Source organism: Pygocentrus nattereri, chromosome 19 (genome assembly GCF_015220715.1).
Source record: "Pygocentrus nattereri isolate fPygNat1 chromosome 19, fPygNat1.pri, whole genome shotgun sequence".
NCBI classification, from domain to species: domain Eukaryota; kingdom Metazoa; phylum Chordata; class Actinopteri; order Characiformes; family Serrasalmidae; genus Pygocentrus; species Pygocentrus nattereri.
The window spans coordinates 35350892-35366509 of NC_051229.1; the positions used below are offsets into that span (position 1 = coordinate 35350892).

At 40.1% G+C, this 15618-nt stretch overlaps 1 protein-coding gene across 1 annotated transcript in view; it reads left to right on the forward strand.

Moving 5' to 3' along the window:
• The window catches only part of ppm1lb (protein phosphatase, Mg2+/Mn2+ dependent, 1Lb), a 117371-nt gene extending 101887 nt beyond the window's left edge, over window positions 1–15484 (forward strand). Inside the window, exons 3-4 of the mRNA XM_017691833.2 lie at window positions 10041–10202; window positions 12594–15484. Of these exons, the coding sequence (XP_017547322.1) occupies window positions 10041–10202; window positions 12594–12943 (512 nt within the window). The 3' untranslated portion in view covers window positions 12944–15484. The remainder of the gene's footprint in view (window positions 1–10040; window positions 10203–12593) is intronic.
• The last annotated feature ends 134 nt before the right edge of the window (window positions 15485–15618 follow it).

Genomic DNA, 15618 nt, shown 5'->3' on the forward strand with positions numbered 1-15618 from the left:
AATTCAGCTAGGTAGCTACCGAGACATTAGCAAACTACTAGTGATTTTTTATGCTTGTTATGAAGAAAAGGACCATAATACATTGAAATGACATTAAACTTAATAATAAAAATATGATGGTTGAATGATCATTGTTGTAAACTCACATTTGTGGGTTTCTTTGGTTGTTTGTACAACCATCTTGTTGTTTTTTCTTTTTTCTCATAACACTCAGTTTGGAGGACCATGGAGCCACTTCACCTTACCCCTCTGTCTCAAATAAAATTGGGACACCAAAACGGAGGGGTAAGGGCTAAGTGGTAGGGGTAAGGGATGTAATCAGACCGGACTGGGTCTTTACCTTTATAACAGCTTCCATTCTTTTCAGGAAACTCAGTTTTAGTCTTAGAAGCTGGTTGATCATTTTAAGTCCTTTCAGGAGACTCACTATCAGTTTCTCAAAGAAATCTCCAGCCACACCATCAAAGTTCAGTCTTAGAAACTGGTTGATGATTTTCTGAAGTAATCAAACATTTTCAGTGGTGTTGAGGTCTGGACTCACTGGTCTGGGGTGGTCAGTCCATTGTTCAGCTTCTTTGTTTGATGTGTCCGTCTCCTTTTCTCAGTGAGGTTCTTCTTAACAGCTACACATCCTTGCAGAACCATAGCGCTGAGTCGTCTTCTCACAGTGGAAAGATGGACAGAAACCCCTGTGGATGTTTTCGTATCTGAAGCAGCTTGATTTTCTCCTCGCTCTCAGAGATGAAAGCTTTAAGTGCTGTTTATCTGTTGGGGACAGTTTTGTTGTCTACCAGGTCTTCCAGGTGGTTGTTAGGAGTCTTTTTCTCTGTAATTTTAATCATTTTTTCAACTCCTGTTTTTTTGCTTTTTTTGACTTATGCAAGTGATTTACATTATGTCTAATTAGAATTAGAAGTATGTCTTCAAAATGAATAACAATGATTTAGATTGTAAATCAATAAATAAAGGTGGTCTCTGGCTTTGCACAGTACTGTACCTCTTAATATTGGATATATAATGTGTATAATACAGACTGCAGATTGGAACATGCCCTGTTAAAATGACCATCTGTTCTTTCTCTTTCTCTCTCTCGTTGTTTATAGCTGGAACAGAGATCCAGACAGGATCTTTTGATAGCTGGTTCGAACTCTATCTTGTTGAAACATCTCTAGTGTTTACAGAGGAATTAGGCGGCCATGTTTTGAATTGGCTCTGGATTTTCATGCCAGCGTTCCAGGCAGGATTGCTGGCGTGTAGTTATCAGTGAATTTTGCTCTGGTGGAGCGTGTCTGGGAGACGAGGCTTTGATTGAGCGTCAGAGAGGTCACATTTTGTGTGGAGTAATCAGGGTGTGGAATGGTAATACTGCAGCTGAAGAGAGGCTATTTATCGCTACGTGGAGTGAAGGAGGTGACGTTGCTATCCAGCTGTGCTTCAATCATCACTGAGTTTTTGACTTCTCAGAACTGTCGTACAGATAAAACGAGGGACAAGCAAAGGATAGAGGGAGGAATTACGGAAGAGATCTGTCTGTCTGTCTGTCTGTCAGTCTATCTATCCATCCATCCATGGATCTGTCCATCCGTCCATCCATCCATCCTTCCATCCATCCTCTTTCCCTTAGTTTCTCATTTCTCATTCCTTTTACTCTGACTGGCTCTCTCTTTTCAAATTGTTCTATCTATCTATCTATCTATCTATCTATCTATCTATCTATCTATCTATCTATCTATCTATCTGTCTGTCTGTCTGTCTGTCTGTCTGTCTGTCTGTCTGTCTGTCTGTCTGTCCTTTTCTCTTTCTCTCTTTTTATCTATCTATGTCTTCTATCTCTCTCCATCTTCTTTCTCTCTGTTTTTCTTTATCCTTCCAGATTTTTCTCACTCTTTTTTTGCTGTTTCTCTTTGATTCTCTATCTATCTCCATTTTCTCTCTCTCTCTCTCTCTCTGGCCTGTTTGAAATGGTGTATCTAATTGGTGAGGGAGGCAAACAGGCCAGTCCAGCCCATTATCTTCTTGAACACGGGGAGCAGATAAAAATAATTAGCTGGGCAGCGTGGCAGAAGAAGGTGATAGCTGTACAGACACAGAGATTAGGAGAGAGAGAGAGAGAGAGAGAGAAAGAGACAGCTGGGCTGTATTGTATCACAGTATTTTTTCTCATTGTTGCTTCTCTGTACTAAAATTATAATCTCACAAACCTGATCCGCCCCCTTTTTACCCTCTAACTTAATTTTTTCCCTGAAGCGCTAACTGTTCTATTATGTGCTAAAAGTCTCTCAAAACAACCATCAAGCAGAGAGAATGGGGAGAGGGAGGACCACCTTAACAACCCAGATAGAGAGAGAAAAACAACAGTTATTCTGTCTTGGACTCCAGTGAGGGACGGCTGTGGCATTGCCGGGAATTGAACTCGTGATCTCCTGACGCTGAAGTCCAAACTTATGCCGTATTTACACTGAGCCTCTACATGGTGATAAAACCCAATTGACATGAAAGGAAAGGAAAAGGGTGCAAGATGGTGAAACATTCATTATTTTCAGAACGCAGTTCCACTGCATCCTGGTAGCGGGTTTGGAGAAGACGCAGCGCATGATCTACTGTCCCCGCAGGTGAAGACACTAATCTGCCAGTGAGCTAAGTCAGGAGTAACTGTCACTGGTAAAGAATAGTATGTGCGATTATGTGAGCATGCAGGCAGATTTTACGTGTGGAGGGAAGCTTTACAGTTCAGTTCTGGGACAAACATGTAGCGTAAATAACTGCTACATTATGAAAGTATATAATTAGCAGCCTCCCATTCATCCCACTTCACTGTGGTTGTTAAAGAGGAATTCCACCAATGATTCTACATTTCCACATAATTCAGTCACTGAGATGTAAACAGAGTCATTCAGAGTGGTTTGGTGTGAAATGGTTCAGGTTTCTTTACAGTGGTGGTGATAGGAACCAGGGGTCGTCATGACTACAAGACAAATATAGCCATTTTATTTAGTATCTAAAACCACCAGTGAACCCACACGTGTCTTCTGAACTTTATATGGAACGTTGATGATGTTAAAACAGTGCTAAATCTGAAAAAATAAGCCTCAGAATGTCCTGCATGTACCTGTCCGCCATGAATGGATTTTTAAAAAGACATTTTAGGCCTAAAGCTTTTCATAAAGCTCATAAAACAATGTCTCAGACATCAGGCACCATATTCATAAGCATTTCATGATCTACTATCCCTGAAGTTCGAGTAATAGCTTTCTGTGAGGGAGCTTTTAGAGGAGGACATCTGGCTCCCATCACCACCACTGTAAACAATTCTGACAAATTTTCAAACCTGTAGAAATCAATATGTGCTGTGGAAACTGCTCCTCAGTGGAAATAATGTCACTTGTCACTGTTGTAAAAGAACAAACCAGTTAGCCAGCTGATGTTAACTGTTTACTAAGCTACAAATCCCCTTTGGAACCACCTCACATCACTAACACCTGTACTCACCTGACCCTGTGAAGAAAATGTGTGACCACACTGCCACAGGAGTTCAATTGCATGCACAGCTTATATAATTTCCCATGAAAAGCAATGTGACCACCAAACCCAAAGCCAAGTGTCAGCTAATAGGGTATGAGGCCCCCCAGCATTGGGCTTTGGAACAGTGGAACTGTGTTCTGTGGAGTGATGGAGCTCCATCCAGTACCTTTGGGATGAGTTGGAGTGATCAGGAACTGACCATCCAACGTCAGTACCTGACCTCACTAATGCTCAGTCAAATCCTCACAGCAATGTTCCAACAGTGTAAAGCCTTCCCAGAAGAGTAGAGGCTGTTACTGCAGCACAAACTCACTATTAATACCCTTCACCCTTTCATATTTTAACTGTTCCTTCAAAACAGTCTGCAGTTTTGTTGTCCATCAATATTAATAAAACTAAAAGTCAGTGTTGTGTAACACGTATAGCGATGTGCTGGTATAGAAGACATATCGCCCAGCATGACTCTCCCATAAAGAGCTGTTAGCTGAGGGTGCATTGAGCCATCAGTCACTTTCAATGTCTGTATCTTTCCGTCTGCACATCTCTCTCTATGTCTCTCTGACTGTCTCTCGCCCACATTTACACAGTACATTCAATTCGCATACATGTCAGTATCCTCCGTTTACTCGTTTTCTGTCTTCTCCTCCACTGTCTAATCCCCTCCCTCTCCCTCTCCCACACTCTCCCTCTCTCTGTCTCTCTCACTTTCATTCTTAGTTTGTGTTTGTCATTTTCTTCCTCCTCCCCGCAGCTATAAATGGGGATAAGAAAATCACTCCCTCTCGCTCGGTAGTAATCTCATTGGCCTCTCACTTGCGCTGTCTCTCTCTCTTTCTCTCTCTTCTCTCGTCCTCTTGTTTATTACTCTATTTTTCCTATGCTCTTCCCTTCTATGCATATTTTCCTTCTTCCTGTTTGCTTTCTTCCTGTCTTGTTTGTTCTCTATTCTTCCCTTTTTCTCTCATTCTCTTTCTGTCCTTCCTTCTTTCCTTATCCTCCTTATTTCATCCTGCACTCTGTGTATTCCTTCTCTCTCCTTCTTTGTCCCTCTCCTCTTCTTATATGCACACTATTTCCTCTACTCTTCCCCTCTAAGAATACTCGTTCTTCCTACCCTTTTTCTGTCTTTCTCTCCCTCTCTCCCGTTTTACCTCTATCCTCTTTTCTCTCCCTCATTCTCTTCCCTTTTTTCTGCACTCCTTTCTTCTCAGAATCTTCCCTTGTATGTACGTTATCTTCTTGCTCTCTCTCTCGCGCGCTCTCTCTCTCCATTTTTCTTTCCCTCTCTCTTCTTTTTGATCTTTCTATTCTGTAAACATTTTGTCTTTTCTCCTCCTACTCACATCTCTCTATTTTTTTCTCTCCCTCTCTCTCTCTGTCTCTCTCTCTCCCTCCATTTTTCTTTCCCTCTCTCTCTTGCATCCTTTCTGAACTCTGTTCTACTTTTTTGATCTCTCTATTCTGTAAACATTTTGTCTCTTCTCCTCCTACTCACATCTCTCTCTCTCTCGCTCTCATCCCCCCCAGGCGGTTGGGGTAAATTTCGGCCGCTAAATGATTTAGGTTCAGAGTAAAACCACGGAAGCAGGGAGCTCTCGTTTTGGCACTTTAATAGCACAGACAAATTCATTTGCTGCAGTGTGCAGAGAACCCTAACCGAGCAGTGGATGCCGCAGAACGACATAAACAGGAGTTAGAACCATCCTGGTAGCGGGTTTGGAGAAGACGCAGCGCATGATCTACTGTCCCCGAAGGTGAAGGCACTAATTGGAAATGTGGAGAAGATCTGCCAATGAGCTTCCTAAGTCAGGAGTAACTGTCACCGGTGAAGAATAGTATGTGCGATTATGTGAGCATGCAGGCAGATTTTACCTGTGGAGGGAAGCTTTACAGTTCAGTTCTGGGACAAACATGTAGCGTAAATAACTGCTACATTATGAAAGTATATAATTAGCAGCCTCCCATTCATCCCACTTCACTGTGGTTGTTAAAGAGGAATTCCACCAATGATTCTACATTTCCACATAATTCAGTCACTGAGATGTAAACAGAGTCATTCAGAGTGGTTTGGTGTGAAAAGGTTTCTTTACAATGGTGGTGATAGGAACCAGGGGTCGTCCTGACTACAAGACAAATATAGCCATTTTATTTAGTATCTAAAACCACCAGTGAACCCACACGTGTCTTCTGAACTTTATATGGAACGTTGATGATGTTAAAACAGTGCTAAATCTGAAAAAATAAGCCTCAGAATGTCCTGCATGTACCTGTCCGCCATGAATGGATTTTAAAAAAGACATTTTAGGCCAAAAGCTTTTCATAAAGCTTATAAAACAATGTCTCAGACATCAGGCACCATATTCATAAGCATTTCATGATCTACTATCCCTGAATTTCGAGTAATAGCTTTCTGTGAAGGAGCTTTTAGAGGAGGACGTCTGGTTCCTATCACTACCACTGTTAACAATTCTGACTCATTTTCTCTAGAACGGAGCATTTCATACCAAACCACTTCAGAATGAGTGTTTATATTTTAACCATTTAATCATGCAGAAATGTCTAAATAAATCTTGTTTAATTAAATGTTCACTCTTTCTTTTATTCTACTTCAGTCAGTCCCGACTTCTGGTAAGATGTAGCTAGCAAGCTAGCTAATTACCTAGCCAGTTAGTCAACCTTAGTCATCATTATATACTAGTATGCCCAAAACTTCACACAACGTAAAGCTATATGTGTCAGTTGTAACAGCATTGTTTTTTTCCCTTTGATCTTTATCTAGTCTATGCCTGAAATAAATAGCTGTGCTCATGTGATCTATACCGCTCATACAATAATTCTCATACAATATCAAGACAAACCATCATTCAATTGAATGTTTACCAGTGAGAAAACTAACAGCAGTTTTAGAGCTGCACAAACTCCAAACAAAACTTTGGTCACAACTCTGACCAGTGGGATCAAATGATACTGGTCATGCTGGTCATGGGGAGGATGTGCTTTAAATGTCATTTTTGCCATGTCTTAGAACAGACAAGACAGCTTGCCTTTTACAGGCTTATGCTGCTATTTTCACATCAGAAAACAGTGATTTTGTGTTTCCTAACATGTGTTTATGCAGTTTATATCAGGTTTCATTTCTAATGAAAATTTTTTTGAGGATTAGCATCTGTCTGTCTACATTGGCTTATTCTGTTTTCAAAGTTTTACGATTGTTACTAAATGGTTTACATGCCACACTTACACTATATTGCCAAAGTATTCGCTTGTCTGCCTTCACATGCATATTCTTAATCCCTTTGCAGCTATAACAGCTTCAACAAATCTGGGAAGGCTTTCCACAAGGAATGTGTTTATGGGAATTTTTTACTTTTCTTCAGAAGAGCATTTGTGAAATCAGACACTGATGTTGGATGAGAAGGCCTGGCTCACAGTCTCTGCTCTAATTCATCCCAAAGGTGTCGTATCAGGTTGAGGTCAGGTCAGGTCAGATCTTCTCTCTTCTTCCACACCAAACTCACTCATCCATGTCTTTATGGACCTTGCTTTGTGCACTGGTGCACAGTCATGCTGGAATAGGAATGGGCTGTCCCCAAACTGTTCCCACAAAGTTGGGAACATGAAATTGTCCACATGAAGTTTGGAGGTCTGTAGCGATTGACTCTGCAGAAAGTTGGTGACCGCTGACCCTGCTCTGTCATTTTACGTGGCCGACCACTTCGTGGCTGAGTTGCTGTCGTTCCCAATTACTTCCACTTTGTTATAATCCCACTGACAGTTGACTGTGGAATATTTAGTAGTGAGGAAATTTCACGACTGGACTTGTTGCACAGGTGGTCCTATCATGGTACCACGCTGGAATTCACTGAGCTCCTGAGAGCGACCCATTCTTTCACTAATGTCTGTAGAGCTCTTTAAGAAACATCTACCTCTACGGCAGACAGAAATTTATAACTGCAGTCTAATTAATTCATAATCTTACATACTGTACCACTGACTTAAACCCCAAATTTATGCTATGAATATGACCTTTAAACATTTTTTTCAGAGCACAAAATTTCGTTTGATGTTCTCATAAAGCTTCCATTTCACTCTCTGTCGTCTGAGTATAGTAAAGCAAAAGCTATTAAAAGTCCTTGCACAGCTAGAGCTAGAGATTGATGCTGTAGTTGCGCATAATGACCGCTAGAAGGCTGGTAAGATTTTATTGCACCCACTACTGATGCACAAAATGTCCAAGCTGCCAAGATACCAAATACTAACTCTAATCTAGAAATGTTTCCACATTTATAACATTACACAACTGAATTTCTGCATAAATGCCTTTATGCAAGCTGTGAGTGCCATTAAACACAGTACTTCAAGTCGTATCACTTGGAGGTGGCCTTTTCTGTTTGGGCTTGTTCCACATGCATTAGCATTCAACGTTCCAAAGTTTGCAGCGGTACTGAGCGGAGAAAGTCCCTGCTCTGGGTAATTTTTGGAGGGGAGAGAACAGATGGCCTGACAGACGGTTTGTTCGGTGCCGATGGGATCTTGGTGAGCAAACAATAAGCTTGTGTACGACGGGATCGGTCTGCTGCCTTCCAAGCCCGGGCCTGGGAAAACAAACAAAGAAGGGAAAGGAAGAAAGGAGGAGAAAGAAAAGATTCAAGAGCCAGAGAGGGTGGCGGTGGTGGAGAAAAAGGGCAACACCAAAAAGCAGACTTTGTTGAAGTCGCTGCTTTCAAAAGGCTAAGCGTTGTTGAAGTCAGCAGATGTTTAGATTGGCAGATTCCCAGAGAGGGACTCCATGTGCTCTGGGTGAGAGAATGGAGCTGTTTAGCTGTTTTTAAAGGGCATTCGGGCCTAAAACTAGTTTTATATGCCATTTGCTGTGTTAGATTCACTAATGTATATCATCCCTGCTGTAAAAGGACTATTGGAAGCCCTTAGCTTTAAAAGCTAATGGTGCTGCTAAATGGTTTTGATTTCTAATGGGAATTGGCTCAATGGTTTCCAGCAGAGACCACTAGTTTCCGTTAGATCCTATTTGGAAACAATCACATGCATTTAGAATTAGCCACTGGTCACCTGTTAAACCATTAGGATCCTTTACATTGTGGTATCAACCCATCAAAAAAGCCAACCTACATTACAAAACCATCAGGAACAGAAACAGGATGTTTACATGTTTTCGTTCATCTTTCACTACAGTATTCAGCATTTTGTTGCGCACATACATAATACAACCACAGGCAATCCCCATGGTGTCAACCAATTCTGTTAGCCTGGCTACTGATCTATAGGCTAATAATGACAACCAAGCTAGCTTTACTCTTCCTTTAGTTGACAGGCAAAATTATAAAGAAAACTACAAAATTATCTTCATTCAGCATAAAATAGACATTATAGACAGGTTCTTTACTATCCTGCCAAAAAAATAAGAGCCAAACTAGAGGTGAGGTGTCCAGCTACCTCGCCAACTTTAACTTTTAGCTTGCTGTTCTCCTCATGATGAGCCATTTGAGTAACCCATGCTCTCCATGGTAAAGATGATCTGTCAGCTGCTACAGTTACACGGCTGGAAAGATGTTCAGGTTCCTAGCTGCAAAGTTTAGCTTTCCATTGTTTAGCCTTCCTTCTGCATTCACCAGCTTTTAAAGTCCCTCTTACATTCAAAATACATCACTAGCGATTTTCTAGTTTTTATATTTAGTGCCCCCGTGACCCTGAGTGAGAAGCAGCTTAGAAAATTGATGGCTGGATATATTTAGTGCCTGAAGTCTGCTTCTTTAATCTTTGAGTGAGGCTGCTAACATAGCTAGCTAATTTGTTGTGGGAGCTCCACCACGTTAGCTTTGTGCTAACCGCATGCCTAAATGATCACGCTTGCCTCAGACTATGTCGAGTTGTTAAGAAATCTCAAATAAACTCGCTTATGTGGTTTCTGACACTGTATATACTGTTATGTGTGAAGTTGACAAAAATATGGACAAAATTCAGGCGTTAGCACTGCTGCTGATACATTTTGCAGCTATACAATGTACTTTTATTCACATTTGGAGGTCAATGCAGTGGCTACAAGATATGGCTTGTTAGCTACATTGGCCTCATAGCTCCCTGTTGAAAAAGACCATTGGAGTCCTTAGAATTAAAATCTCATGGCTTTGCATCCAATTATGAAATGGCTTAATGTTATCATTAGAAACCACTAGTTTCCTGTTGAACACTTTTAGATTCTATTAGAAAAGCAACAAATGCGTCTGGACTCAGTCAGTGGTCACCTGTTACATCATTACGGCCCTTTATATTGTGATATCAACCCATTAAAAAAGCCAAACCACTACAAAAACACCAAGAAGCAACAGAAGCACTTAATGTTGTCTGTGGGTCTTTTTTTTATTATTATTAGCAGGGCTGTTGTATCCTAGTGAGGGAGACTTCAGACACCAAGTTTGTCTTGCCTGGTGGTGAAGTTCTTTTAGGATAAAGACAAAATTGTGTGCTTTAATCTCATTACTCCTGTCTCTGTTTCTCAGGAACAACATGCCTGGTGGCGCTCTTGTCCGATAAGGAGCTGACCGTAGCCAATGTCGGTGATTCCAGGGGAGTTCTGTGTGATAAAGATGGTAATGCCATCCCCCTGTCACATGACCACAAGCCCTACCAGCTCAAAGAGCGCAAGAGGATCAAGAGAGCGGGTAAGGAAGAACACTTTTCCAAGACAAAAGCTCAGTAACTGTCTCTCAGATCATGTTCATAGCTAGGGCCTTTCCATATCACAGGAAATAAAGCAGCCAGTTGTAGTGTTTTGGTGTGGAGCTGGGTTGAAGCCTTTGGGCAGCCATTGTCCATGTCAACAGTACCTTATCCCCACCTACTGGTAATAGGTTGTATTACATTTTTGGATCTTGCCCTGGTGCATCCCTAACAAGAGGTGGAATTGGGCTTCATTGCTATATTTAAGTATTATGTTGGAACATTTGTGCTTTACCTAAGTATTTTTAAAAGTCAATACTTGTATTTTTTTTAGAAATACTTTTCTTTTAGACCCTGAAAAACCAGGAGATTTTTCTCTATCAGTTGGGTTCATGTGAATTTGAATTGATTTTTTTATTAAACCAAACCAAATTCATATAAGAGTAAAATAAAACTGCACAGCTATGCTGGGTTGTCTCTATATGAGGACTGCAAAAAAAATAAGTTTTTGAAACCATTACTTTTAAGGTACTTCAGTATTTTTGAGCGTAGATTCTATTTCTCGGCAGGTGCATTTTTCCGTTCATCACGGTACAAACAATGTAAATGTTTCCTTAAAGGTACTACAGTGGTTTTAAGGTCTGATTGTCAACCTTAAATCAGTTTTTCCAGGTGAAAAGTTCGTATTTGTACCTTTCCATAACCGAATGTTTTAAAACAGAACAGTAGAATAAAAGCCTGGAGGCGAGGCGGGGTGTGTGGAGTCAGTACAGCTTAGAACACATCATTTCAGTGGATTATGATACAGTTATGTTCCCTGACTAAAGCTACTGAGATGTACCCTTGAGGCTCCCATCCCAGTGACAGCTTAGTACCTTTATTTCTGAGAGTGTACTTCCTCTTTGAATTGAATAAGGTATTAAAGCAGGGCCCATATGTTCACTTAAGTCTCATTTCTTAGTACTGTTTTTAATCCTGTTCTCACCTGATTTGGTGCTTATATGTGGTTTTCTGGATGATACTGTGTATCACAGTTTCAAACCACAGTTTCAAACTATGAATTAATTTGTTATGCATTACATGGTTGATCTATGACAATGCTTAAAGCAGTGGACAAAATAACAGAAACATTTAATAATATTAATATGATAAGAAGTAAGGTACAGAGCCCTGCTGGTGACATCCCACATCAGTAAAAATAATGCATGGAAACGAGATCCTGATGCGTGGCCATGACTTAGTAAGGCATGGAATTGAGATAATTCAGTCGTGCCTACAACTTAATAAGGTGTGGGAATGAGATTGTGCCTGATGTCAGAGTTCAAAACACATTTCTGAAATCCCCAAAACCACCGTAACACTGCCGAAACTTTACCAGATGTTTCATGAGTGACCATTTTAGCTAATCTTGAGCAGAACTCAAAAATGCTAAAGCACGAAAGTTTGCGTAATTGCAGGAAATGTGTTTATATGGACTATAACTCCATGTGTTTATGTAGCGACATGAAAACCTTGATGAGATTTTACTGAATACATTTTTTTTTAATTTAAAGAAAAATAACCTTGAAGGTCAATCTCAGTCTTTCCGCTTCATTTTAAAATAAACCAGAACAGTCTTAAAAAATAAGTATATGAAAATTAAATCTATTGTCTTGTGTCCTTGAGAAATGAGCTCTGGTTTACTTGTTTACTTTAAAGCTTCATGTCTTTAGAAAGTGAAAATAAAACGCTTAATTTGAAACACAAAATTAAGTCATTAAACCTTGTGTTGTCTTGTCTCTTTCACCTGTCGTAGAAGACCAATGTTGCCGGGCTACGGCGTAATGAGCCAGTCAAATATGTGGACCAAAGCGTAGTTCTTCTGGTTGCCTTAGTGACCTTGCATCCTTAAAAAGCCCTATATAATATGGGTTTATTATTGTGGCTGTTTTCAGTCCATGCAATTTCACTACCCTGGCTTTTCTGGAGTTTTGCAATAGAATTGGGAGGGCACACATTAAGCCACAGCCTGCTAAAGTTGGTGCCTAATGTGATGGAAGAACATGAAGTTATTCCTAAATCCTAAATTGTCTGAATTGTCTGAATTTATGCCACATTATTTAGCTGTATTCAAAGCATTCCTAACTGTATTAATATGGTTATTTAATAGCACCAGTTCTACATTATAAATCTGAATGTCATACATCATTTTTCTGTCTGGGGCTCCAGCTGGTTTAGACTGAACAATTAAGCTATCATTAATTAAAGCTGTAATAAAGTTATGATAACTGTTTCAATCTCTCTCTCTCTCTCTCTCTCTCTCTCTCTCTCTCTCTCTCCCTCTCTCTCTCTCTCTCCCTCTCTCTCTCTCTCTCTCTCTCTCTCTCTCTCTCTCTCTCTCTCTCTCGTCCCAGGTGGCTTTATCAGCTTCAATGGCTCGTGGCGTGTGCAGGGCATCCTGGCCATGTCCCGCTCGCTCGGCGACTACCCGCTGAAGAACCTGAATGTGCTCATCCCGGACCCGGACGTGCTGACCTTCGACCTGGACAAGCTGCAGCCGGAGTTCATGATCCTGGCGTCAGACGGCCTGTGGGACGCCTTCAGCAACGAGGAGGCCGTGCGCTTCATCAAAGAGCGCCTTGACGAGCCCCATTTCGGCGCCAAGAGCATCGTCCTGCAGTCCTTCTACCGCGGCTGCCCGGACAACATCACCGTCATGGTGGTCAAGTTCAAAAAACGCAGCGCCAAAGCCGCCGAGCAGTGAGGCTCGACCACCCCGGCCCAACACAAGAGCGAATATATTATCGGTCAATATTAATGTATGCATAGATTTAAGATGTAAAAGGAAATCTGTTTCATGACTATTTTTGGAGCAAGAACTGTTTCTTATCGAAATAATGGCAAACAATATATATCCATTTCACCCCTCATTACATCATCTTAGATCCTTTATTCCATGGTTGAGGAGGAAGTAGGACTCTTTTGGATCAGTGTAACGGTGACTAATGGGGTAGCCGATGCAGCAAGGCCACTTTAATGGCTTCTGTGTTGTGCAGTCTCGTGCGCTCTGGAGGAATATATCTAGCTGATGTGTCGTGCTGCCATTAAGGGACAAGATAAGCAACACATACAGTAGAATGCATCGTCACTTCTGTAGTGCTGACTAGATTAGTGTCACTGCTATTACAAGGAAATCCCTTTTTTTGGATGAGATTGAGCTTTGAAAATTGGAAATTTTGACCATTTTTCTTTCTTTTTTTCTGAAAGTGGTCATTTTTGGCTATATTTCAATCTTTTGGCCTACAGCGTAGGTTAAAATGAAATTAAATCAAATTTTCCCTATTATTTTTCTTATTTCTTTTTAATTATTTTATTTTTAATTTTTTTAATTATTTAGTTTTGTTCTTTTTCCTTGTGGGTGGGTGCCTCCTTCCCTCTAAAATTAGGCTAGGATTTTGTTTTGTTGCATGTTATTTTGTTTATTCGTTCATTTTTAACTCTAAATACACAGACAATGTTGGCCAATATACTGCAAATAAAAGTTCTTCTTGAAACATTGTTGTAATTTGACCTGCCAGTGATCTTGATGCCACTGTTGCGAGACAGATGTTGAGACCTGGTCAACATATTTCAGCTGTATTTCAGTATTTACCTAATATAAACAGCTGTTACTGTCACGCACAACAGGTGCATCTACATTTACTCTTATGGACATTGCTTGGTTCAGGGTTTTTAGTGGCTTTGTCCATTCTTTCATATAGATATAGTACAATGTAAACAGTACACAGTCAGATTAGAGTGCTAGATTGTACAGGTAGATTGTTTAATTAAAGGTGTGCCTATGCACAGTGTATTCTAGACGGATGGTGTGCACTGGTTTGCACTGCTTTAATAAGTACAGATTGAAAGAGCTTACACTGAGCAAATGATATATTAAATGCACAAAATGATTGGGTGTGTATATATCCAGTAAGACGACTAGTGATTGGATGAGGGTTCGTTGGTGTTCCAGTCATTGATATATTTTTTGTGTTTTACTGAAAGTGCATGTGCTAGTTATTTTGAGGAGGAATTTCACCAAAATGTTCAGAATTTCTGCAAAATTCTATGGTTGCCGTGTAAAGTTGTTGAGAGTGGTTTAATATGAAGTGGTGCATCGCTTTACACAGTGGTGGTGAGAGGAATGAGGGGTCACCATGACTACAAGACAAATATAGCCATTTTATTTACTATCCAAAACCACCGGTGAGCCTACATGCGTCCTCAGAGTTTATATATGGAATGTTAAGTAGTGACACATCTGAAAAAGCTACGTTTGATTTGTGGACCATTTTGCCTTCCAACACCCTGCACATACCCCTCCACCATGAACGGACTCCAAAAACTTGGTTTAAGGGAAAACCTCATAGCAAAACAAGTCTATTTCATATAACAACTTTCTGCGAGGGAGATTTTACAGGTGGACGTCTGGTTCCTATAAGCACCACTCTGACCAATTCTGACTCTTAAGTTTCTCTAGAACAGAGCATTTCACACCAAACCACTCTGAATGACTCAGTTTACATCTTAACCATTAAATGCATTCAGCAATTTTGGAAAATGAGTGGAATTCCTCTGTAACATGTACTTTGGTAAAGGTTTGTTCTTTTCCTCATTCTGTGCATTTGCTTCCAGTAACATATTGAGGGAGGACTAGAACATGAATCAGTTCAGAAGATAAGATTGTTTTCACTGCAAATAGATCCGGCCCTAGTGGCAGCGTGGCCTTTACGTGCGACATTAACTCAAATCAGTGCGAATGCACAATGGATTGTTTGAATTTGTGCAACCGAATTGATCTGATATCTAAAACCAATTACAAGGAGCCTTTGAAGAAAATGTGTTGCCTTATTTTTATTAAAGATGCTCGACTGTCATCAGTTTATTTGCCAAAACATTATTGTCCCATTAATGTACTGAGGCTGCCATGCACATCAAATGTAAATATGGTATTTTGCATATTGATGTCTCTTCGAGACTAATGAAGTGAATGTACATATTGAATATCATTAACCCCAATACCAATAAAATACAAAAAAAAAAGTAATGCATCAAATTCTGGTTATTAATAACAGAAGAGATTAATAGCTGATAGTCTTTTTAAGTGTGATTTTTTTTTATGTATATTCCTCCAGAATACGGTATGTGTTATAGAATGTTTATGTGGAGTTTGTGTTTGTTTCATTGAAATAAAGAAACTGTAAAAAAGAGCAAAAGATGTGAATTTAAGAAAATTGAGCAAATAAAAAAAATGCAAGGATACAAATCTGAGTTTGTTCATGTATTAATGATGTTGAGTGTATTTGATGTATTAACGAGGGGGCAGTGCAAGCAGAGAAGATAAAAACAATACAGTGCATGATGTAAATGCATTTCCTATGTAAATGTTAATATTTCTCA